General features: G+C 23.0%; 2 protein-coding genes across 8 annotated transcripts in view; one reads left to right on the plus strand and one right to left on the minus strand.

The window, feature by feature from the left end:
- LOC134832790 (RNA-binding protein Musashi homolog Rbp6) overlaps window positions 1-27,160 on the minus strand; it is a 342,867-nt gene that overhangs the window by 256,798 nt on the left and 58,909 nt on the right. The gene's annotated exons all lie outside the window — the stretch shown is intronic.
- On the plus strand, window positions 12,517-17,725 carry LOC134832451 (transient receptor potential cation channel subfamily V member 5). The gene is made up of 6 exons (XM_063846468.1): window positions 12,517-13,029; window positions 14,418-14,423; window positions 14,502-14,517; window positions 14,589-15,822; window positions 16,986-17,274; window positions 17,333-17,725. The coding sequence occupies exons 1-6, from the start codon at window positions 12,517-12,519 to the stop codon at window positions 17,723-17,725; spliced, it is 2,451 nt and encodes an 816-aa protein (XP_063702538.1).

The raw sequence follows: 27,160 nt of genomic DNA on the forward strand, positions 1-27,160 counted from the left end.
TCTCCATCCTTCTAGTTTTCATAAGAATAATAATAATGTAAATGGTGCAACACAAACAATTTTCGGCGAAAATACATCGTAAACAAGCACTCGAGAGAGCGAGGTGAAACGATATCTTGTCAACAATTTATTCCGTTTTGCGTTTCTTGGAACTTTAAATCCTCGTTTCACGGAAAATTTGCCGAAAAAAATGCACGAGGACGAGAAATTCTCGGGAAAAAATGAAAATAAACAAGGTGCCTTATCTCGTTGCCGTACCTTTAATGATTGTGGATGGAGTCGAGGTAATATGTGTTGATATTATAAATATATAAATGTTTATACAAGCGCACGACACCTCATAACCAAAACAGGTAGAAATGCGCCTCGAGGATTAAATTTTACATTTTGATGGAAGTTGTGGAAATTTTCTCCATTTTTTTTTTCTCGTGCAGCGAAATTTTCGAGATTCTAACACTTTGTCGAGTCGCGAGTGCAAATGTGGTCTCTGATAAAAAAAAAAATTCGCGCTTCAGAGTCGCGACAGATGATGAATAATGTTGAAAAAGGGAATTCTCGGCGCGATGATGAAAGGACAAATATTTTCTCAACGTTAAAAAAGAGTTGATGACAAAATTTATCTGCGATGCGAAAAAATGTCTTATAAATAAATTGCAAAGGCAAGACTCCAGAGTGTGTAAAAAGGAAGATATGAAGAAAATTGTTTATTATTGTTATAATGATGGAGAAAATGGGATTTTCTAGCCGAAAGGTGTCTGGCACGTAAATCAAAGTCACTCTTGTGTGAGAAGGAGCGAAGGGGTTTGAAAAGGAAATGCACAGTGCGACGATAAATTGTATTACGAATTATTATGCCACAAAGTTGGTTTATGATGCGAGAGAACCCACGTCTTTGCATGTCTTTATATTTATTTGCGTTACATCACGTTAAATGTTTATTTTTTTCTTAATTTTTATTTTCATTGAAAAAAAAAATTAAAAAATATATTTTTACAAATTAACTTTGATTTTTATTTTTTTTTGTTTTATTTAATTTATTTAATAAAAATTTAAATTTATTTTTTTTATATAAAATAAATTTATTTAATTTAAATTAATTAATTAAAAATATTTTTTTCTCTAAATATTTAATTTTTTTTTAATTTTTTATGACTTTTTTAATATTTATATTTTATTTCATAAATACAGAAAGCTTTATTTTTTTTAAATTTTAATTAAATGATTTATTTTTTTTAATAAATTAAAAATTTTTAAAAATTAATTCAAAAAAAAAAAATAAATAAATTAAATAAAAAATTTTTAAAATATATTTTTTAACAAATTTACTTTAATTTAATTTACTTTAACAAATTTACTTTAATTTAATTTTTTTATTATTTTTTAAATATTATTATTTAATTTTACAAATGAATTTTTAAAAGATTAAGTTTATTGAACTTTATTTTCTTTTAAATAAATATAAGTAAATTCAATTAATAAATCTATTTTTTAAATAAATTTAAAATTTTTAAAAATTGAATTAAATTAAAAATTTTTGATTGAAATTAAAAAATAGTTTTTATGATAATTTGTTTTTTAAATAATAATAATTTGATTTTAATAATATTTTTTCGAAAATTTTTCATTTTAATTAATCTAATAAAAATTCAAAGCAAAATATTTTATTTTTATTTAAAATATAGACATTGAAAATTTAAATTATAAAAAAAAATTAAGTCAAAAAATATATATATTAAATTATAAAATAATAAATATAATAAGTTAATAAATAATATAAAAAAATATGAAATTTAATTAACTGAATAAAATAATTAAATTTAAAAATAAATAAATTATTCTGTAAAAAATTTTTTCAAAAATATTTAAATTTTTATTTTGCTAAATAAAATTATTTTTAAATTTTTGACAATATTTTATTTATTATTTTAAATCTCTTTTATTTAAAAAAATATTTTTTTTTATTATCTTATAAAAATTCTATAAGAAAATAAATAAATAAAACAAAATAAAATAAAAACACAGATAAATACAAAATTTTATTTATTTTTAAAAATAATCATAAAATATGTCTCCACAACAAATACAACAAAAAAAATATTTTTGCACAAACTTTAATCCAACAAACAAATAAATAATCACACAAAGTGCAGCAACAACAACAAAAGTAAAAAATAAAGTTCTCATGTTTTTTTTCCTTATAAAAAATTTTTGCTTGAAATTGATTTCTTTATTCTTCACATGTGAATTGTAAACATTTTTTTTTTGCTCATTTTTTTAAGAAAAATAAAAAAAAAATTCAAGCATAAAAATTTGAATAAAAACCTAAATTAATAATAAAATAATTGCATTTCGCAGGAAAAGTTATTTTTATTTCTTGAGCTGAAATTTTTATTAAATTCTCAAAATGCGTCAAATAAAAAGTAAAAAGAAAACTATTTTCGGTGATGCATGATAGCTATAAAAATATCAATTTAATGATGTCTTTTTCAGTGCGCCGTACAGAAAATGGCACTTTTGTGATACCTGAGACGAGGCAAAGTTTTTCCGCATGTGTGTTTCAAAAGTATTTTTATTATGTACGTGAAATTTGTTGTCCATGTTTAACATAGAAAATCCATCATTTTTGATTTTATGGGCAATTTAAATGGAAATATGGTTGCAATTCGTGTCGCCAAAAATTTTTCAGACAATCAAAAATGCAGGCGAACACGAGACAAACAAATGTCGGGGTATGCACTTTTCTTGGCATTAGATAAGAAATAAATTTGTTAGAAAAAAAAGAATGGTGAGCTCGACAAAATTTATTTATTGAAACATTTTCTTCAAATATGCTTTTTTATAGCGATTTCTCGAGAAAAATCTATATTTTTGTAGTTTTTTTTTCGCAATAAAAATGATGAACTATTTTGGATTACGGTCTTCGGAGACGACGACGCAAAAATGCAAATTTATGCGGTAGATTTTTATTTATTGCCAAAGTTACAAGCTCTTAATGTTCTGTCAAACGTTAGATGTCCCGGAAAATATTTTGCTCCCGGATTTCGCAGAACCACAAAATAAATTGTTATCTCTTATTTATTTTTTTCGTTACGTTCATGTGAGTATCCCCAAACTTGTTGTTGGCTACCGCACGAAATTTGCGTGAACCATATAATTTTAGGGTCATTCACGAAAAAAAAAACAAATTAACAAACAGACCACGTTCGATTTTTCTTTTTCTGACATCGTTTTGGAGAGAGTCCTAACTACGTGTCCAATTCCCTCGTTCGAGTGGCGCAAAAAAAGTTATGTTTCGCGAAATATTTGCTTTGATATTTATGCGCCAATTATTTTTTTAGACATGGCGAAACATATAGACTGAATGAGCGGAACTAACATAAACTAGCATATGGTTAGATACTACAGTCAATTATGGGAATAGTACTACAACGCAAGAAATATAAAAACGTAGAGTGTTTCCTTTTATTGCTGCCGGAGAAATCGATTTTTATGTCTCAATTGAACACACTTTTTTTGCCGCATTTTTTTTTTTTAAAGAATTTATGGGAAAATTGACAATATGTCTGTCTGTGATATTTTTTTATGAGAAATTTAAAATTAATCTTAATTTAATAATTTAAATTTTATTTTTAAAAAAATAATTTAATTTTTAATTTGGATTTCATTAAAAAAAATAATTTTCAATTTAAAAAAAAATTAATTTTAAATTTTATTAAAAAAATAATTTAGAAATTTTTTTATTTAAAATTTATTTAATTTTTTTATTTTTAAAAAAATTTATTTATTTTTTTTTTAATTATTTTTTCCTCAAAATATATATTTAAAATAATTAAATAAACTCTGAGAGGATAATTAAATTTTCATTAAAATTTATTATTATTAAAAAAAATAAAATTTTATCAAAAATATTTATTATTAAAAAAATTATAATTGAAATTTTATTTTTTTTTAATTATTTTGTTCAAAATAATTGTTCTGTATTTTATTTTAAATTAAAAAAAAATAAAAAATAATATTATTAATAAAAAAAAAATTAAAAATTTTTCACAAAAAAAAAAGATTTTAATTATAATTATGAAAATCAGAAAAAATAAGCCAAATATTAAAAATTAATTAAACTTATCAAGTAAATAAATTAAAACGATTTTTTAATATTCTTCAAAATGCTTCAAAAAATGAAAAAGTTGAAAATTTGTGTTTAATTAAAGCAAAAATAACTATAATACAAAAAATACAAAATTTCTGCTTTTTAGACTTTAGGTATTTATCTCAATTTACTTCAAATTTATCATTTTTTAATTATGAATTTAATTAATTAAAATGTTTCAATATAAAAATAATTTTTTTCATAATTTTTTATTCAATAAAAATTTAATTTTTAATTGAATTATTTAATTTTTTTTTTGCATTTAATTTTTTGTAATAATTTATTTAAAAAATTTATGTATTCAATTATTTAAAATAATTTATAAAATAATTAATATTTTTATTTAATAAATAATATTTTTTTTTATTCAAATCTAATAAAATAATTCAAAAATAAATAATTAATTTTTATTTAATTTGATTTTTATTTTTTATTAAATTAATTAATTAATATAGTTCGAAACGGAATTGTTTATGACGATTTAAAAATTTTAAATTTATTAAATTTAAAAAAATATCAATTTTTTAAAAATTTATTTAAATAAATTAATTAAAATAATTAAATGAAATTTTTTATTAATTTATTTTATTTTAAAAAAAAATCTAAATAAATATTTCAAAAATTATTAAAAATTTTACAAAAAATACGTTCAAGTAATACATTCAACGACAAAATTTTAATCTCATTTTTTTCCAAAGATTTTCTTAAAGCCCGAAAACCAAAGAGAACGGGGGAGGCAATTTAAAGACATAATAAACATGAAGCCATAAAAGCAAAATATTTTGTATCAATTTCAAAAATAATCATAATAAATGACAATCATTTTAATACAGATAACAATAAATCATTCATCTGTACAACTTGCCTCCATCTCTCTCTCTATTTCTCTGCTCTATTCATGACTTTTCACACAAACAAAACGCACACAAGCCAATCTAGATTAAAATATCCGAAAATCGTACACATAGATGGAAAAACTTTTTGAATTGAAAGTTTCTGATCAAAAAATAACAATTTGAAACGATATTTTGGCTCAGGCATGAGAATAGAAGCAGAAAAGGGGTAAAGCAAGCCAAAAAGTATTTTTATTATAGTTTTGATTGGTCTCCGTTCGGGCTTGCTTTAATAAATTGCATCGTCAAAGCAGAAGTTTTCCATGCGCCGAACAATGGAAATGTCATTTAATTTCCTCAATTAAACTTTTTTGAGTGGATCACGTTAACTTTGCAGTCTCGAGAGTCATATTACCGACAGACGTTTTGAAATATTTGTGAATTCATCGATTTTTCGGATCGTTCCGAGAGAGAAATTTGTCAAAAAAACGAAAAATTAATGTGATGGACATGTGAGGAATTTTTTCAGGTGCTTTTTAGTCTATTTTTAAACCTTTTTTCTTCCTTTTTTTCTCATTCACTAAAATTGTTCGCATGTAAAAATTGTAAATAAAAATAATGTAACAACAAAAAAAAATACATGAATTTTAAAAGATATGAAATATAACATCTGGTCACTTTTACGTGTATTTTTCGTACTCACATGACGAAAACGACACAAAAATACGTGAAGAGAACGACGACGACGAGGAATTTTAAAGGCAGTTAAATTTATTCAAATGATAAAACGGAATTTATGGCGTTCCTGGATAAAAATTACGGGATTTAAAGCTTAGACGACGCGATATGGCTTCGTGCGAGGTGAAAACTTATGAGGACTCTGATTTTTTTTCGTTTCGTGTTGTTAAAATTAAAGCGAACGACCGGAATAAACAAAAACAAAAGCGAACTTATTACCAAACTTTTTCATTATTTTTCTGTATGCGAACAGAAAAAAAACATTTCGCGATGAAATTGTATTCATGTCGGTCCAAATTGTTCCAAATGTTTAGCATACTTTTTTTTTTCATTGTTGTGAATGATTTTTTTTTAACTTTTGAATTCGTTCGAGGAGAAAAAAATTTAAAATTGCTCTTTTTGGGTCGAATTTTTCATACTTTAAATTAAAATAATTTTATTTTATTTATTAAATTTATTTATAATTTTTAATTTATTAAATAATTGATAAATTTAAATTAAAATTGAAAATAAATTATTTTATAAAAATTTAATTATTTATTTTTTTCATTAAAATTATTTAATTAAAATTTGATGAAATTAAATTTTTAAATAATTAAAAAATAATAATTAAATTTAATTAATTAATTAATTAAAAAAATTAATTTTATTTTAATTTAATAATTAAATTTTATTTTTAATTAAAAATTAAAATTAATTTTGTTAATTTCAATTAAAAATTATTTTTAATTAAAATTTAATTTTATTTATTTTAATTAATTAAGAAAAATTATTTTTAATTAAAAATTAAAATAAAATTAATTTTTTTTATTAAATTTTAAAATTTTTATAAAATTATAAATTATTAATTTAATATTTTTTTAAATTTTTTGTAGAGACACCCCAAAGTAAAAAAAAAACTGGATCCGGAATTGCAAGCATTGTTCATCATTTTGCATATTTTTTTTCGGTGTTCATTTCCTCGATATATAAACATTTAGTTGAATGAGCACAAAAAAACATAAAACTGTCCTGTTGTTGCTGTCCTATATATTTTGTTTTACTTTTTCCTGTCTGTATAAATATGTATAACAAAACAATGCGAGCAGCAGCAACAACAACAACAACGAAAAAAAACTAAAACATATGGATCTGCATTATTTTTATGTCAAGCAGTTTTTTAAATATAAATACAACAGCTTTCTTTCCTTTTTTGTCTCGTTATTTTATTTTGATTTACACGAGGATTTTTTTCTGTGTGTTAATTAGCTGAATAGATTTTTTTAATAAAAAAAAATTAAAAATTAAAAAAAATAAATTTAATCAAAAATATTTGAAACTCCAAATAATTTAATTAAAAATTTAATTTAATTTCAAAAATTAACATTTATTAGAAAAAATATATTTTAATATCACAAAAAATACAAAATTAATTATTAAAGAATTATTAAATTTAACTGAAAATAAAATTTAATTTAATTTTTATTAATTATCTAAATAATTAAAATTAAATTTATTTATTTCAATTTAATTTTTAAATAATTTTAAGATTAATTTTTTTATCATTAATTTTATATTTTTTGTGATATAATTTTTTTTTAAATTAATGGTAAAAAAATTATTATTAAAAAAAAATTAAATTATTAATTAATTAATAAAAATAATAAATTAATTAAATTAAATAATATTTAAAAAAGTTTTACAAAATTAATAATATTAATTATTTTAAAGTATTTAAAAAAACTTTTTTATTTTAATTTTTTTTTCATAGATATAAAATATACTATGTAGGTACACATTATACAAAATATTGATTTTTTGCCAATAATTTCGTGCAAATTTCCAAAGATACAACGACGCCGTCAGCGAAAAAATGAAAATAAAGTTGAAAGAAGTAGTTTGCGAAAGTCAAATTAATTGGAATAAATTATGCAGAAATATTTAAATGAAAATTATTATTCTCCATAATATATCTTATATAATACAATATAATGATGAAGAAGATGCACGATAAAATTTTTTCTTGAATTATTTCCTTTATTTTTTAAAATACGACAAAAAATCGCCAGATTATTATAAAAAGTTTAGCACCGCAAACCACAAAATAAAATTAAATAAAAAAAAGTTTTATTAATAATTTTAATCTGGAAATTTAAATATTTAACAAAAGGAGGGTGCCGAAAATATTTGACGAATTTTAGAAATTTATTCAAATCAATTATTTTACTTTTTAAAGCATCTGGCGTTAAATTCAAGTTAATCTTGAGAAAAAAGGAAGGAAATGGACATTCCTTAACGATTGTCTCGTTATTTTTCCTTTTTTTAAATTTATTTGCGATTTTTCTATTTAATTGTCGTCACATACGACGACCAATCCACACATCACGTATTTTTTTTTTCAGAATGTTTGAAACAGAATTTTAAATAAATAAAAAAAAAGATAAAAAATTCAATCAATTTCTTTCATTTTTTCTTTATCGCATTCCACAGTCGTCGTCGTCGTTAAGTGTTAGAAACAACAGGAAAACTTTTTTTTTCACATTATAAATATTCTTAATATGGACAATTGTTTTCTTTTCTCTTCGCACTTCTCGATCTCGTTCTGTAAAAAAAAATAATAAAAAAAGACGATGCGAAAAAAAAATAAATAAATTGTCTCGAAGGCAGGCTCGGAGAAAGACGATAAAGTGATAGATGTCTGTAATTGTTTTCTAATTGCAATTTTATGCCGGATTCTTTATTTATTTATAGAATACGTTTGTATGTGAAGCTCACAAATAATTCCAAGTGTGTGTTTTTTGCTGCACGAAACGTTGTGATAGTCGACCATATGATGAAATGAGTTTTTCATACGCCTTTCTCGTTTAGAGAGGAATTTTGCTCCTTTTTAAGGGGAGGTCAATGATGGAAAATGTTTCATTTTAAGAAAAAAAATTTAAATTAAATTAATTAAAAAATATTTAACAAAAAATATTTAAAAAAAATATTTTTAATTTTTTTTTATAAATTAATTTAAAAAAAAATAATTTGAAATTGAAAATTTAAAAAAAAAAAATTTAAAAATTGAAATTAATTAAAAATTTTATCTTTTTATAATTTTGAATAAATAATTCTCAAATATTTTTTTAAATATTAAAAAAATAAATTAAAATTATTTTAATATGAAATTATTTAAATTTTTAATTAATTTTAAAATATTTTTGTAAAAATTTATTCTTTTCTTTTTTAACAAAAAACAATTTAAAAAAAATATTATTTTATGTAGTCAAAAAATTTTAAATAATTTTATTATCAAAAAAAAATAATAAATAAATAAATTTTAAATTTTTTAAAATATTTTAAAAAAATCGTTTAAATTTAATTAACTTTAAATTTCATTAATTTGGGTATTTTTTTTTCGTTATTTTTATTTTAAATAATTTTAATTAAAAAAAAATAATTATTTTTTTTTTTAATAAAATTATTTTAAAATTTTTTTCTATTAATAAAATTAAAAAATAATGAAAAATAAAAAAAAAAAATCTGACTTAAAAAATAATTTTTAAAAAATTAATTTTAATAAAAAATCATATGAATAAAGAAAAAATTAGATTTTAAATAAAAATTTCATTTAAATTAAATTTTAAATAAAATTTTTTTTTTTTCCAAAATGAAACATTTTTCCCCATCGCATCTCCCTTACTATCGACAAATTGAAACAATAAACTAACATTAAAAATTATTATCAATTTTAATGACTTCTGTAAGTAATTATCCGGAAATTAAAGACATTTTCTTCAATTACATCAATTTTTGTCCAGATTCGACGTAATTTAATGGCAAACATTTTACATCCCTGATTTAATTCCAATTGAGCGACCAACGACGACGACGACGCTCGTAATCTGTTCCACTTTTATTAATAGTGTCTCAAATCGATGCACGTCGTCGTCGTGTGTTGAATTCCGACTTGGTTAATGCAAAATAAATTACATTGTCAATGCCAAGAAGAATTTTTTTCAAATCAAATATAAATAAACGTTCGCAAGCGATTTTTTTCGTACACGTCGTTTGAAGTCAAGTTTAACTATTTAGGCGTGATTTTGTCTCGCCATGCAAATGATGCAAAAATTTCGTGATTAATCATAAACTAATTATAGTTGATGTATCTTCTTCCTCCGCCTGAGACGCTTTTTATCGCCATTCACGTCGTTGTCGATGTTTTGATTGAGATTTAATTTGCCACGTTGTGCTTCTTTCTTCGTTAAATGAACGAAAAAAGCAGAAAAAAACGACTTTAAGTAATTTTTTACCGAGCGCGCTAAGATAATCGCCTCAAATTTCATGTGGCTTCCCGTAATTTCTTGCGTGTAATGTCGTGCGGCGTACCCCCATAATGTGCCAACATCTCGGTTTCAGTTTGTTTCTTGTAACAGAGACAAATAAACACATGCGGTGTAAAATTTGTCATCCCTCCAAACAGTTTTCTTGCCTCCTTATATGATTTCTTTTCTTGCTCATAAAAAAAAAATACGGGAAGCGAACATTAATAAACGTTTTAGCGTGTTTTATCTTAAAGTCATCGCATCGTCGTTGTCGTCGTCGTTGTTTGCTTTCTATGACGACTTTTTTTCTTCTCTTTATTAATTGTGTGTTTTTTGAGCTCAATTTCAACGTCTTCCGATAGAGGCGACGTTGTTTACTCCTTTTTTCATTTTATGACGCTTTAAGGCAACAAATGACATTGAAGGTAATAATTTTTTTCATCATATATAGCTAACACCTTTTTTTTTATCGAAAATGTGAAAAATTCATGTTTCGTAAATGCAAAAAAAAATAAATTTGAAGGATTTCAATATAATTTTAAAAAAATTATATTATTTCTATATTTTTTTATTTTTATTTAATTTGATTTTTTAATGAAATATAAATAATTTTAAAAAATTAATAATTACAAAAACTTTTGTTCAAATATTTATAAAAAAAAAAATTCAAAAATAAAAAAATTTTATAATTAAATTAAATTATATAATTAAACAAAAATATTTTTTTATAAAATTTTTAAAATTTTTGAAATATTTTATAAAAAATATATAAAAATTATTAATTTAAATAATTAAATAGAATACATTGAGAAAATATTTTAAATTATATTTATTTTAAAGGAAAGATTTTTTCTCAAATAAATAAAAAAATTAAAAAAATATTATATAATTAAAAAAAATAAATAATTAAATTTTTATATAAGAAAAATTGAAAAATAAGAAAAAAAATATATTTAAAAATTTAAATTGAATTAAAAATTATTATTAAAATTTAAATTATTTTTGAATAAAATATATGAAATAAATTTAATTTTGTTTTGAGAAATTGATATTCATATTTAATTAAATTTTTTTAATATAATTTTAAAATTATTTAAGAATTTATATTTTTTTAATTTTTTTTTATAATAATATTTAAATGTTTATTTAATTTTTTAATGTACAATATTTTTATATATTTTTTAATAATAATAATTATTATTTTTAATTACCAAAAATTTAAATTTTGTAAAAAATAATAATTTGGTTTTCGTTAAAATAATTAAAAATTAAGATTTTAGCAAATAAAAAAAATAATAATAAAAATTATATGATATAATAAAAGATTATTTTTTAAAATTATTTTTTATTATTTTTGAGTGAATTCAATTTAAAAAATTTTTTTAAAAAAATTATAAATATGAATAAATTATATATTATAATAAATTTTATTAATTAAAAAGAATACATTGAGAAAATAATTTAAATTAAATTCAATATTAAACTAAAGATTTTTTTCTCAAATATATGAAAAAAATTATATATTAAAAAATAAAAAAATATTTAAATAATTAATAATTTAAAAAAATTAAAAAAAAAACCTTAAATAATTTAAAAAATTAAAATTGAATAAAAAAAATTATTATTAAAATAATTTATAATTTTTTTTTCCATTACGAAACATATACTTCTTACACTTAACCGATGAGCGATAAAAATAGGGCATGCAATTCTGCATCCAAAGAAAAAAAATGAAAAGCACTTGTAAAAAGAGAACGCTTTATCTTATGATCCACATAAAAATTTTTTTTTTGCTCCGAAGAAAATTTCTTTTAGGGAGATTCTTTTTCATTTTATGGAGTTTCTGGTTATTATTATTTCTTCAGTTGTTTTACCAGCAGTGTCAACACGACATAAAATTTAATGATCTTTTATACATACATGACGACGAAGACGATGTTTATCGATTTACATTCAAATCTTTTAATGGAATTCCTTGTTGTCAAGAAAATCGATGAAAATTTAAAATTTACCTGAAAAGAAAAAAAGAAAAAAAAAATCATTAAAAAATAATCAAAAATACCAGCCTTGCAGAAATTTTCATGAATGAAATATCGATCGAAGAAAAAAAAAATTTTTGCCTAAAGAATTAATTTATTACATTCTTAAAGCGAAATGAAATGACAAAAGGCGATATCGATCTGGGACGACAACGTAACTTTTTTCCATTCATCCATTTTTTTTTGTAGGACAATTATTGTTATTACGAATATGAACAAAACAAAATACCAAAAAGGCACAAAAACAAATCATAATTTTTTTTTGTTTGTCCTTGTACTGCTGTTATTTTTTTTTTCGCTCTCTTACACAACGCATGACTCAACCCCTTGGCAACATCCCTTTGTTTTATCAATATTCGTGGAAATTTTCAAACGAATCGCTCGAATTTTCGCTCGTCCGTTTCTTAATTCAATTAAATGTCTCAAAATTAACAGAAATTAATTCAAAAAACGCAAAAAAAACTCCCTAATCAACGATGGGTCAGGCGGAGAGTAACGTTACGAGTGGCGTGAAAAAACAAGCTGGAACCTCGACGCAGGCCTTGTACAAATTTGTCAATCTCAAAGGAGGCGGATTGCTGGTCGACATGATGAAACGTGCTGCCCAAAGTAAACAATATGCCGAGATAGATCACGCCATCAAGACCAAAGTCGAGCCTTTTCTGTACAACAAAGGCGCTGGCAGGTACATTCCGATCTCGCAGCTCGTCCTTTTTCGCAATCGAGAACGTTCGAAGGCGAAACAACTGCCGGGCGTGAGAGAATTGGAGAATCCCGATGAGGATTTTGATGTTGATAAAAATTGGCCTGAAATCACGGAGGAGCAATATTGGCAGAATCCATCGGGATACAAACGGATTATTTGGAATATCAAGGAACGAGGCGCTGTGGGAGAGACAATTTTGCATCTTTGTTTGCTGAATGCGACGGCACTGCATGCGGATTTAGCGAAACGATTGCTGAGGTATTATCCGCTGTTACTTGAGGATGTAAGTATTGAATTTCTGTGAAAAAAATGAATTTTTATTACCGCATTTCGAACAAAAAATGTGGTTTTATGCTTGAGGAGTACGAGATTGTGAAAATTTTTTATAAAAATAGTAAAAAAATTAATTTGAGGAGTACAAAAATGTGAAATTTGAGAATTTTTCAGTTAAATTAAGATACTTAAAAATGAATAAAATGATTTTTCGGTTAATGAGGAGTACAAATTTGTAAATTTGAAATTTTCGAAAAAATCTCTTAATTCATTAAAAACGAAAAATTTTGAAATGAGGAGTAAGAAAATGTTCAAATAATTCATTTAAAACAAATAAAAAGAAATAAAAAATTATTTTATGTTCTATGAGGAGTACGAAACTTTAAAGTCAGGGAAGTGAAATTCGATAAATTTTTTATTTTTCTGAAAAAATTTGAATAAAATCAATTTTTAAATCCTGAAGAGTAATAAAATGTGAAATTTCGATTAAAATTTTAAAATTCGTTAAAATTTTATTCTAATAAATAATTTCATTGTTCGTGAGGGGTACAAAATTGAGAAAATCTGAATTAATAAAAAAAATATCTTGAGGAGTAAGAAATTGTGAAAATTTTAATATTAAACTCATGGAAATAACTTTGAGGAGTACAAAAATGTGAAATATGAAAAATTTTCAGTTAAATTAAGTGACCTTCGATTTGATAAAATAATTTCTTAAATTATGAGGAGTACAAATTTGTTGTATAAAAAATAAAATATGTAAAACATTTAAATTTTATCGATTAAAAGAGCTAAAAATTATCTAAAAATTAATTAAAAACGAAAAATTTTGAAATGAGGAATAAGAAAATGTTAGATAAACTCATCTGAATGAAATAAAAATATTTTTAGGTCAATAAGATGATTTTAAATTTCATGAGGCGTACAAAATTGTAAAGTCAGCAAACAGAGAAAATCTTTTTTTAAATGTTGAGCAGTAATAAAATGTGAAATTTGGATTAAAATTTTGAAATTCGTTAAATTTTCTTTTTGAAATTATTTAAATAATTAATTCCTTAGTTCGTGAGGTGTACGAATTTGTGAATAATATTGAACTGAAGAAATTTAATTTGAGGAGTAATAAAATGTGAAGTTTTGATAAAAATTTAGAAACTCTTCATTAATTTTCACAGTTAGAGTAATGAAAAATTTTTGAAATTGATAAATTACTTCGTGAGGAGTACGAAATTGTGAAATTTTGATTAAAAATTAATTTGAGGAGAACGAAATTGTGAAGCGAGGTATACTAAAATGTAAAAATTTAAATTCATTAAGTCGAAATGCGGTTAAATTTAATTATTTTCTTTTAAAAACGAATAATTTTGACTCTAACTAATTTTTTTTTCTGTTTCTTTTCAGATTTATGTAAGTATAAAAAATTTAACCAATGCGAAAATTTATAAAAAAAAAATTTTTTTTTCAATTATTTTTTCTTTCTCATAGATGTGTGATGAGTATTGTAAGTAATTTGCATTTCTCCCCATCATAAATTTAATTTTAATCCAATTTTAATCCTTTTTTCCAATTAAGGGGGTGAGAATGTCTTGCATATCGCCATCGTTAACGAAGACCCATCAATGGTAAAATTCCTTCTCGATGCCGGAACGCCTGTCGAAGAACGTTGCTGCGGCAATTTCATGTGTCCTGAAGATCAGAAATCCTCTCGTTTCGACACTTTGGACAACGAAATGGTAAATGTGACGCCCATGACAAATTACGAAGGTTACGTTTATTGGGGCGAATATCCATTGTCGTTCGCCGCTTGTCTCAGTCAAGAGGAATGTTATCGTTTGGTGCTCGCAAAAGGCGCCGATCCCGATAACCAAGACACAAATGGCAACACGGTGCTGCACATGTTGGTAATTTACGAGAAATTGAGCACGTTTGATATGGCCTACGAGATGGGCGCATCTGTCAACATTCGAAATGTGCTGAACTTGACTCCGTTAACGTTGGCGGCGAAACTCGCGCGTGTCGAAATGTTTTTTCACGTCATGAATATTGAGCGGGAAATTTATTGGCAACTCGGGAGTATCACGTGTGCTGCCTATCCGCTCGAACAGATCGACACGATTGACGTGAATAACGGGACAATTAGCAAAGATTCCGCGTTAAATTTGATCGCGTTCGGAGACAAACTCGAACATTTGGATTTACTTGAAGGCGTGATGATCGATTTGTTGAAAGTTAAATGGAATACCTTCGTAAAAGACAAATTTTATCGGCAATTTTACAAATTCACGGCATATTTTTTCATCTCTTTGGTCGGATTTACCTTGAGACCCATGTTTTCGGGCGATGACGACGACGAAGGCGCAAATTCAACGGAAATTTCAACAACAATGACGACGATTAACGAAACTTTTGAACCGATTGATAATGCAGTTGCCAGCGCCCTCTCTTATTGGTACAACATAACCGAAGAAGAGCATGCCGAGGGAGAGCAACATCTTTTGTGGGATAGTTCGTGCCCACTTTTGAGAGCAGATACTGTTTCGGATACCGTGAGACTCATTTCGGAAGTTGGCATGTTTCTGGGAGCGTTAACGTATATCGTTGCGGCGTTGTTAGAAGCGAAATTTTTGGGTTACAAAATGTTTTTTGAGAATTTGGCGACAGCACCGTCGCGTGTCATGTTTCTCTTCTCGTGTTGCTTGTTGATGGTTTGTCCCTTTATCAAAGTTTTTTGCCTGACAACAGTCGAGGATCACATGGCAGTGGCAATTATGTTGACAACTGCTCCGTATTTCCTGTTTTTCTGTCGGTGAGTAAATATTTTTAAATTGTTTTTTACATGAAAAAGTGATATTTCTTACTTTTTATAAAAGAAAAAAAAAATATTTTTAAAAAATTTAAATTAAATAAAAATATTTTAAAAAATTTAATAGTAATTTTTAATTTAAAATAATTTTTAATTTTTTTTTTTCTGATTAATTTATTTTATTTTAATTTATTTAATTTTTTTTATTCTAATTTATTCTAAATTTTTTTATTCTAATTTTTAAAATTCATTAAATTTTATTTTAAAAAATATTATTCAGGCTTTCTCAATTTAATTTTTTTTTAATTTTAACTGATTTTTTAAAGTATTATATTTTTATTTTTTTTATAGGTATGAATTTTAAAATTTTTAATTTTAAAATTTTTTTTATTTACTTTTTTTATTATAAAATATAATTAATTAAATTTTAATTAAATTAATTAAATAAATAAAATGTATTCGTAATTATTAAAAAAAAAATCAAAAATTTTTAAAACCTTTAAAAAATTGATAAAAAATTAAAAGAAAAAATCAATAATATTAATTTTTATTAAAATTAAATGTTGAAAAAATTTAAAAAATATTAAAAATTAACAAAAAAAATTTTTTTAAAAAAATTTTTAAAAAAAAGTTATAACATTTTGTTGAATAATTACGAATAAATTTTATTATTATTCAATTAGTTTAATTAAAATTTAATTATTTATATTTTATAATAAAAATAATAATAAATAAAAAACAAATCAAAAATAAATTAAAAATTTTAATGAATAAAAAAAAATAAAAATATAATAAAAATAAATAAAAATATTCATTCAAAATAAAAAATTAAAGAATTTAAAAAAAATAAAATATTTTAAAATATTATTTTGAGAAAAATAATAAAATATGAGATGCTTCAAAAATCTAAAAAAATTTATTGAAATGTTTATAATAATTTAAAAAGAAAATTAGCTACTTAATAATTCATAATTATTAAATAAAATTTTAAAAATAATTAATATTTTTTTTAAACAATTTAAAATTATTTTTATAATTTTTTTTAAATATTTTTTCGTGTTTTAATTTTAATAATTATTTAATATTTTAAAAGAAATTTAAAAAAAATAAATCTTAAAAAAAATTTTTTTTTTTTTGAAAAATTAATATTTTTTTTCTCATTACAGTGGCTTCAAAACCGTCGGACCCTTCGTTGTCATGATCTATCGCATGGTTGTCGGTGACTTGCTCCGTTTCGTTTGCATCTACTTCATCTTCGTGATGGGCTTCTCTCAAGCCTACTACATCATTTTCTGCACATTTTACGCCGAGGAACCCGAAGAAGGCGAAGACGAAGTCGTCAATCCAATCCCATCTGGCATGGAATCATTCGTCGCGATGTTTTTAATGTCTCTCGGCAACTTTGGCGACTATTACGCAGGCACGGAACACACAGAGCATGAAATGCCCGCAAAGGTTCGTCCTCAAAAAAAATATTTTTTCATAAAAAATTAAAAAAAAAAAAATTTTTTAGATCCTGTTCGTCGTTTTCATGTCAATTGTTGCCGTTTTGCTGGTTAACATGTTGATCGCTATGATGGGCAACACCTATACCGTAATTGCCGAAACGAAGAACGAATGGCAGCGACAATGGGCCCGTATTGTACTCGTCGTTGAACGTGGCGTTCATCCCGCGGAACGACTCAAAAACTTGCAATCGTACAGCGAACCGATGTCAGATGGGCGTCCCGCGCTAATTTTGCGACTTAACATGACGGAAGACGACAAGGAGGAAATGAAGGAGATTCTCGAGATGAAACGCGTGCACGAACGGATGCACAAGAAGCGTGCGGTTGAGCGCGAAGCCAAAATGGTGAATCGCGAGAACGAAAGAATGCGACATTTGAAGTCAAAACATTCGTTTTAGGTCGAAAAAACGAGACAATAAAAAAAATTAGCTTCCAATTTTCTCTTTTTTGAGATAAAAAAAAAATTAAAAAAATTAGAAAAATTTTAAATAACCACTGAGTGGTGAAAAAGTGACTCGTAGAATAAAAAATCTTTAAAATTAGAAAAAAAATAGGAAACAAAAATAGAATTAGGTGTTATTAAAGAAATTTTTTGTGAAAATTTGAATAAAATTTGTTGCTTCTAAAAATTTTTCGTGGGCATCTTAATCAATCACCGTCACATTTACTCATCTTAATTAATATATCAACCTCGAAAAAAAAGCGACGAGAAATGTATGTCATCCCACAAACAACTAACGAACCAACCGTCGACAACGAGCAAACTCATCAATTTTTTTTCTCTTTTACAATTTTTAGAGCAAGAGGCGGGAAAATATCGATAAAATACATTGTCATCCGTTCAAGTGTCACAAACACCGGTATTAAAGTTTCAAAAAAAAAAACGTAAAAAGAACAAATTAATGATCAAAAGAGAAATGCCGATGATGGATGATTTCGCAGTGTGTAAATATTATTTTCGAAAAGTGACGAAAACTGACGAGAAAAAAATTAATGAAGCAGTAACGAATGACCAAAAAGTCAATATTTCACGAATTTCGAGCAGTTTTTGTGAATCAAACACCTTTTGAGAGCAACACAGACAAAGCATTTTGTCGGCTTCAAAGTAAACAAAGAGAGAGAGTTAGATAGAATTGTATAAATATGCCACTGTACATGTGTCAGCTCATTTGACTTTGATATATTTGCAGTGTAAACACATGCAGATCAGATATTGGCAAATTGCAATCAAAACTGATTGAAATGCTCTTGTTCTTGTTTCGTCAGTAAATCATTTTGCACAATTTTATTTTTGCATCGATTGCAGATGGATTTGTTTCCTGTTGTTGGAATTGTAGAGAGAAATTTTTTCTGTGGAAATTTTTTTTAGTCGATAAAATATTTGTTTGAGAGAAAATTTATGAAAAAATTTTTTTCTGAAAGGATTTTTTAAATTTTTAATGAAATTTTATATTTTTATTTTATTTTTAATTTTAAAAAAAATTATTTTTTTTTTTGTAAAATAATTTTAAGAATTTTTTTCTTTTGTCGTAAAATTAAAGAAATTAAAAATTTATTTAAAAAAATTTGGATTTTTAAAAAAAATATTTGTTTTTTACTGACAAAAATGCTTTTTGTTAATTAAATCATCGCAAAATTTTCGTTTACCTCATTAAATGAACATTTTAAGAAAGTTTATATGCACAAAAAGCATTATGATGTCACATTTTAAGAGCATTAAAGTAAAGTTTCGCAACTTTTCTTTGTTAAATTAACATTGAAGAGCTTTAAAATCTTTAGTTTTACCATTTACTTAATGAATTTCTGATTCTCAAGGAAAATTTTAATTATTTTTTTTTCTTTGGTAATTTTATTTAATTTTTTTTTTTTACTAAAATATTTTATTTTATTAAATTAATTATTATTTTCTTTTTAGAAATTTTATTTTATTATTTTTTATTTGCTATTTTGTTATATAAATTAATTTACTATTTTTTTTTAAATAAATTTTTAAATTATTTTATATTTTATTCAAATTATCATTAATATATTATTAATTTTTAATAAATTAAAAATAAAAAAAAATACAAATTAATTATTTTTTACTTGATAATTTTGTGTAAAATATTTTTTTTAAATAATTATTTTTTTTCAATTTGATTTTGAAAAAGATTAAGCAAATATTTATTTCAAAAAATAATTTTTAAAAAATTTGTCATAAAAAATTATTTATTTTATATGATTTTTTTTCTCTTTAATTTAATTTTAATATTATTGATTTTTAATTAACTTAAATTAAAAAATTTAAATATATGAAATTTTATTTTTTTCCAAAAAATAAATCCTTTAATTAATTTTTATTTTATTATATGTTATTATTTTTTTTTTGTTTTTGATTTAATTTTTTAACGAATTTTAATTAATTTTTTATTTGTTAATTTCTTATGAATTTTTAATTATTTTTATTTTCAAATTAGGTATTATTTAATTTAGTTTTTTACTTTATTTTTTTTTATTAATTTTTTGAGAAATTTAATTTAAATTTAGAAATTTTTTAATTTAGATAATTTAGTTCAAATTTAAATTTTTCCTAATTAATTAAATTTAGTTAAAAAAAATAATTTGAAAAAAAATTAAATTTCAATAAAAAATGAAATCTCAGAAGAATAAAATCAACTCCAATTCGCATCAAATCAAAATTTTATTAAAATTGCAATCAAATTCAACGAAACTTAAATAATAAAGAAAAATAACTCGAAATAGCTCTATCTATAACAGAAAATTGGTAAAGTAAATTCTAATCTTTTTACGATGATGAAGCAAATTTCGCTCTTGCACCTACACACCTCCAATTCAATCCAATCCACAATCACACAAGAATCATATTTTATTTTATTCATAAAACTCGTCGTTCACACAAGCTATACAAGGGGTTCATACATATTTATGAATATTCATGCATTCAAATGTAGTACAAATCATCATTTCGAGTTTTGCTTTCTTTTCGTTTGGTTTTGGTTCTGTGACGCGCAAGTGAATGCTTCTGATTTTTCATTAACACTTTTTCGTAATAATAAAATTCAATATATATTCCTTGACATTTGTAGACTTTGCGTAGCTGCGTCGTCGTCGTCGTCGTGCACATAAATAAAATTATTCCTGAAATTAATTCATGAAAATTATTTGAGGTGTTCTTTGACATGAAGAGACATTTTAATACCGAAAACGAGAGAATTCGAGGAAAATTCCATTAGGCAGATAGAAAATAAATTAAATTTTAGTGAAAAAAAATGTTTTATCCGAAAAGTAGTTTTTTTATGAAAAAAAAGTAAAATACCTGGCGTCAACTTTTAGGTTTTAACCGCAAACTTGTCATTTATTTAACGACATTGTTTGTTTTTTCACATCCTTTAACCGAGCGTCATTTGCGAACCTTCACCTCATAATAACTACTTCCTTTTTTGAAACGCATTTTAAAGAAAAATATGGGATATGTACTTCTTTTGGTCACGTGGTTGAAAATTTTCAAAATATGCATTGGGATTAAAATTAAAAATTTGCATTGGGCTTTATTTGGATTGTTTTAGAATTTTGAAATTAGTTTAAGGAAAAAATTAAAATTAAATTTTATAACTTTAAAGAAATTTAAATTATGAATTAAATCGAGTCACGTGGTTAAAAATTTGTATAAAATTTTATAAAGACGAAATTTTCAAATTTGCATTGGGCTGAATTTGAATTACTTAAGAATTTTAAAATTATTTAAAAAAATCAAATTAAATTTTATGACTTCGAGTAAATTAAAATTATGCATTGGGTCAAGTCACGTGGTTAAAAATTTTAAATTAAAATTAAGATGAACAAATTAAATTTGCATTGGGTCTAATTTTTATTATTTTATAATTTCAAAATACAAATAGGGACAAAATTTCAAATTGCATTTTTTAACTTCAAAGAAATTTAAATTATGCATTGGGTCGAGTCACGTGGTTAAAATTTGTATAAAATTTTAATAAGACAAAAATTCAAAATTTCACACTGGGTCAAAAAAATTGAGAAAATTAAATTTAAAATGTGCATTGGGTACAAACTTTAGTGTCTGTAATTAATTTATTTGAAAATTTATTTAAAAATTTGACAAAGAGTTAAAATTTAAAAATGGGCATTGGGTTAAGTCACGTGGTTAAAATTATAAAAATTTCAATGTGGTAAAACTATCTAAATATGCATTGGGGTTTTAAAATATTTCTGTAAATTGTAATTTAGGGAACATTTTAAAATTTACATTGGGCCAAAATTTGAGAAAATTTTTTGATAAATGTGCATTGGGTCAAAAAAAAATGCGATAAAATCCTTTTGTCAAACGAAAACTTTTTTACATAAAATTTTTTCGCCGACTTAACGAGGAAACTTTAATTCCAATCTATTTGCGTTACTTTGACATTGTTGACGCGCGGGTGATAATGATTCTATTTATTACCCTTGAGGCAGTACCGCGCCACAAAAGAAGAAGCCGAAGCCACTAAAAACGAGGCACTTATTTGATTTATTGCGTGTGATAAAAATTTTAAATTATTATATGTGCTCGGTTGTTACAAGAAATTACACGAGAGAGAGTAACTAAAGTAGCTGAAAGAGGAAGTGATAAAATATTTTTCAGATTCTAATCGTCTTCTTTTGGTAATGTCATTGTTGCGGCAACAATGCTTGGTTTTGCCTCGTTCCCCAAACTTCAAAAGTAGTAAAATTATTATTAAAACAAAGTTCTCGCTCGGTTATGGGGAAAGTATCTCGTAAAAGGAGAACGTTGTTTGTTGGAAAGCAAGAAAAAAAACGAACACAGAGAATTATTAAACGGCAGAGAGAAATGAGGAAAAGAATGGCATAAATTAAGTAAGTGATTTAATATCAGATTAAAAGGCACGTTTATTTTATTGTAATTATATGTACGACGAATGTACGTGCTTGGGACATACTTGTACATAATTTATGCCGTAAGAGAGCCATTCAGATGCAATTAGTGGTTTATGTGACTTGGGAGAGCAATATGATTTAATGAAGGACCTTAAATATTTTTTGATACATAAAAGACATAAATTTCCTCTTTCTAAAGCGGAAGCATTACAATTTTCAATATAAAACTTCTTTTTTTTTTGACAAAATTTATTTACAAAAGAAAACCTTCCTTGTTAGAATATTTTTTTTATTAAAAAAATATTTTTTTTAATATAAAAGCAAATCCAGACTCGAAATAAAAATAACCAGGTACCGAATTCTGCGAAATGAAAATAAAAACCAGATTTACCATCATCATTATTATTATTTTTTTGCATAAGTTTCCGCAATGAAACTTTTTTCTATAGTTTTATTTTTTTTTTCATTTTTTTTTTAAATAAAAACAACAAAAATGATCATTATAACAGGATAAAAATATAAAACTTAACGATGCAGTAACCTTTTAAGCATTCAATATGATTACGACTATCGAGAAATTATTTTTGCTTGCGAAAATTTTGTGTTTTTTTTTCAAAAGTTGTGCGTATAGAATAAAACAAACAAAAACAAACCTCTTTATCATTCTCTCTTAATCTGCAAACACTCGAAAAATGCATTCACAGCATTTTTCCTTTTGTTTATCTTGAATAATAAAATGTGAGTTGTTAAAAAAAAGAATGGATTGCATGAGAAAGTTTCGTTTTTGTTAAAAATTTTGTGTGGATAGATTTTTTATATAATTTTTTTCTTTTGAAAAATGTAGCAAAAAGATAATTGAAATTATGAGAATTTTTAAAACAAAAATTAAATAATTGTTAAAATTAAGAAAAATGGGTTTGTCGGTTATGTAACCCTAAAATTAGAATTTTATTTAATTTTCAATATTTATTTTATTTTATTATTTATTTGTTAATTAATTATTTATTTTATTATAATTAATTTATCATTAGATTTTTTAATTTAATTTATTTTTTAAAATAAAAAAAATAATTTTAAAATATTTTATAATTTTTAAATTTTATGAACATTTTTAAATTTAAAAAAATATTTTTTTATATTAAAATAAATATTTTTATATAACATATTTTTTATATAAATTAAATTATACTATAAATTATATTAATTTTATAAAATTCATAATTTCAAAAAAATATTAAAAAATAAAATTTTAAGTTAAAAAAATAAATAAATTTTTAAAATTTATTTAACTTCATAAAATTTTGTTAATTGTTTAATTTTTTATTTAAGGATTTATTATTTTTTTAAGGAATAAGTAAATTTTTTTATTTTAATAATTTTTTTTAAATATAATTATTTTTTAATTTAATTTTTTAAAAATAAATAAATTTAAAAATTTATAAATATTTTTTTAAAATAAATAAATTTTGTTATTTAATTTGAATTTTTTTAATTTTTTTTATATTTTTTTTTTTTTATTAATAAAATTAAAAAAATTGATAAAATTTGAAAAAAAATATAAATAAAATTAAAAAAATTTTTATATATTTTAAAATATTTTTTTAAGAATAAATATTTTTAACTTAAAATCTCTCACAAAATCAATAAGAAACATATCTTTTAAAAAATATGAAGAAATAACGATCTTTTCCAATTTCTTTCAATTTTTATTTCCAAGTATTCCATCGCAGCAAAAAAAAGTATTGATTGTATTCATTGAAAGTCTTGCCTAGCCTCTGACTTGATGTCATGTGAAAAGAAAGAAAGGAAATGATACTTTTGTCCATTATTATGTCTACACAACATACGTCGCCAAATACACAAGAGAACTCGACTAGATACACATGGAATATTGAACAAAAGCAAAAAAAAAACGAAAGAAGTACACATTCGATACAAACATGATGAACATGAAAAAAAAAAGAGTGCAGAAAACATGAAAAATGAACAAAAATCTACAGGAAGAAAAAAAAACCTGACAAAAGCAAAATAATAGAAAAATGGCAACATTAGCAATAATAATGCACATTTTAATAGACATTGCAATTTTTTTCATTCTTGTATGACGAGCAAAGACTCCGAACTAAATAAGTACCGAACTGGGACGCAGAACTCTGTGATATTTGAACAGTGAACATGCTTTTGTTTGCAGTTTTTTTTCTAACATTTATTGAGGGCACGAAGAAAGACGGAGGAGGAGGAGGAAAAAAACGATACAAGATAGTGACAAAAGAAGAAAGCAAAAAATGTCCTTTAGCTTGGTCGAAACAATCCGCGTGTGAGGTTGTGTGTCTCTTTATTTGGTTTGACAATGCATTATGCATGTTCAAGGAAAATAAATTGCAGTGAAGACCATTTTTCCATTTTTTTCTTCGCTTTTTTTTTCTTCGTGAATGCGAAAAAAGTTTTGCAAACCTTGCAACGTTAGTTTTTACCCGTATTTAAAAAATTGGAGAAAAAATTGAGGTTATAAAAGTTGTCTGTCTGTTAATTTTTGAATGAGGAGTACGAAAATGTGAAATTTTTGAAAATAATTTATTTTAATTAATTCAATATTAATTAAAAATTTTTTATCAAATTTTTAGGAAAAAAAAATGTATTGAAATTTTGAATTTATTAAATTGAGGAGTATACAAATGTGAAAAATCATATACATCAAAAAAAAATGTTTTATTTATTTATGTTATTTACGAAATTGAAATTTTAATTAAATAAAAAAAAAATGATAATTTTTAAAAAATTTTCAAAAATTTTAATTTTTGTTGTTGAGGAAAATGTAAAATTTCAAAAATACTTCACAAATAATTAAATTGAGGAGTATAAAAATGTGAAATTATGTTGAAATTTTCATTTATTTATTTATTTTAATCTTAAAATTTGCCTGAAATTTGTTGAAAAAAATTTTTAAATTAATAAATAAATCAAAATATTTTTTTTTTCGAAAACCCTTCATGAAATTTTTAACAAAAAATCTAATTTTTTGTTATTGAGGAGTACGAAAACGTGAAATTTTTGAAATAAATCAAGAAATAATAATTTTTATTAATTTTAAAATATTTTTCTTATCAATATTTGGATATAATGTAAAAATTTATATTAAATTAAAAATAAAAATTAAAAAATAAAATAAAAAAATTATTTAGTTATTAAATTTTAAAAATTTCTTATCTTATTTCGGAAAATAAACAAAAATTTCTTTTAAAATAATAATATTTTATTTGAGGAGTATAAAAATGTGAAAAAAAATTTAAATTAAAATTTTAATTATTTTATTAATTTCAAAAAAAAATTTCTTACCAAATTTTGAAAATCAGATAAAAATTTATTTTAATTTTATTTTTTTTTTAAATTATTTTTGTTAATTAAAATTTTTTTTGAGGAGTATGAAAATGTGAAAAATTAACAAATTTTTTTATTTTTTTCAGTAAAATCTGGTTATAAAATGCGGTTACGTTCGTCATTTAAAGGAAAATTTCGCATCTTATTGTTATTAGTGTTCTCCGCATCAACGGAACCGTCGCAAATCACCGAGCAAGCAACTCAGACATTTAATAAATGAGAGTGATAAAGTGTCATCAGTGCCTTCTAGACAAGTGTGTGACGATAAAAATACATTTTGTGGTAGCACATGACTCATTTTACAACACAACAAAAAAAAAATCACCGCACTTCCGCACATCACTTTTTTTTCGAGAATCCTCATCTCATTTAGGTCCATACAGCATTTTCTAAACGTATTATATTTCATCATTCTAGTTCTTCTTCACCGCACAATGAATACTTGAAGGAGAAAAAATTGCCTTACATAAGCAGATAAATCAAGTGTCAGTAAAAAAATCTCTCTATGGACCCATTGTGTGTGTGAGTTATGAAAGAAATATTATGATGGAGAGGCACTTGTCCTTCTTTTCATTCTTCCTCCCTTTCTACCCCTCGTCACGTCATGTAGGGACATAAAATTTATACCTCAATAAAAATGCAATTGATTCGCGTTTTTTGTTACTAAAAAATTTTTTTTTTTAAACTTTAAAAAAATCAATCAATTTTCCATTTTTGAAGACACTCATTTCCATTCCAATCATCGGGCACGGGCTCAATAACAGTAAATAACAATATAATAACCGAAGAGCAGCTCGGATACGAGAGAATCATAAAAGACATCAGTTGACATCTGGTATGACACCAATTTCGATTTGAATCAAATATGTTATATTATTAAAGGAACGAACATAGAAGAAGCAACAAGACGAAGAAAATTCCGAAGAACAAGAAAAAGAAATAAAAAAAATATATATCGAAATGCTGACTTTCACTGCATGATACTCTCGTCTCTATGTTCGAAGAGAGTGAAAAAAAAAGTTTATAAAGTTTAAGTGTAGAACAGTCAAAGTCTCTTTCTTTCTGTCTCTATAAATATAATATTAAATGAAATTGAACAGAGACAACGAGAGTGCTTGTAATTGAATATAAAATTATGGCAAGATGATTTTTATTGAAGTTAATGCGATTTTTTATGTCTTTGATTATTTTATTTTATTTTTTTAATATTTATAATAAAAATAAATAATTATTGGATTTTTTTTATTATAATTTAAATTTATTCAAATTAATTATTCATTATTAAACATAATTAATTATTTAATTTTTAATTTATTTTAGTTAATAATTTTTATATTATTAAAAATTCTTTTAATTATTAAAAAAATGTTATTATTTTATTTTTATTATAATTAAAATAAAATATTTTAAATTATTATTAATAAAATTAAATAAATAAATTTTATAAAATATTTTAATACATTAATAATAATTTAAATACATTTAAATATAATTATTTTTAATTTCTTAAAATAATAATTAAAAAAAATTTAAATATTTTGATATTATTTAATTTTTTTATA

The sequence above is a fragment of the Culicoides brevitarsis genome, chromosome 2, assembly GCF_036172545.1.
Source record: "Culicoides brevitarsis isolate CSIRO-B50_1 chromosome 2, AGI_CSIRO_Cbre_v1, whole genome shotgun sequence".
NCBI classification, from domain to species: Eukaryota; Metazoa; Arthropoda; class Insecta; order Diptera; family Ceratopogonidae; genus Culicoides; species Culicoides brevitarsis.

Bases quoted from the DNA above. Each gene is read 5' to 3' on its own strand.
- LOC134832451 (XM_063846468.1), top strand. From the start codon at position 12,517: ATGGGTCAGGCGGAGAGTAACGTTACGAGTGGCGTGAAAAAACAAGCT. The intron at 15,823-16,985 runs GTGAGTAAATAT...TTCTCATTACAG, and splicing joins TATTTCCTGTTTTTCTGTCG to TGGCTTCAAAACCGTCGGAC. The intron at 17,275-17,332 runs GTTCGTCCTCAA...AAAATTTTTTAG, and splicing joins AGCATGAAATGCCCGCAAAG to ATCCTGTTCGTCGTTTTCAT.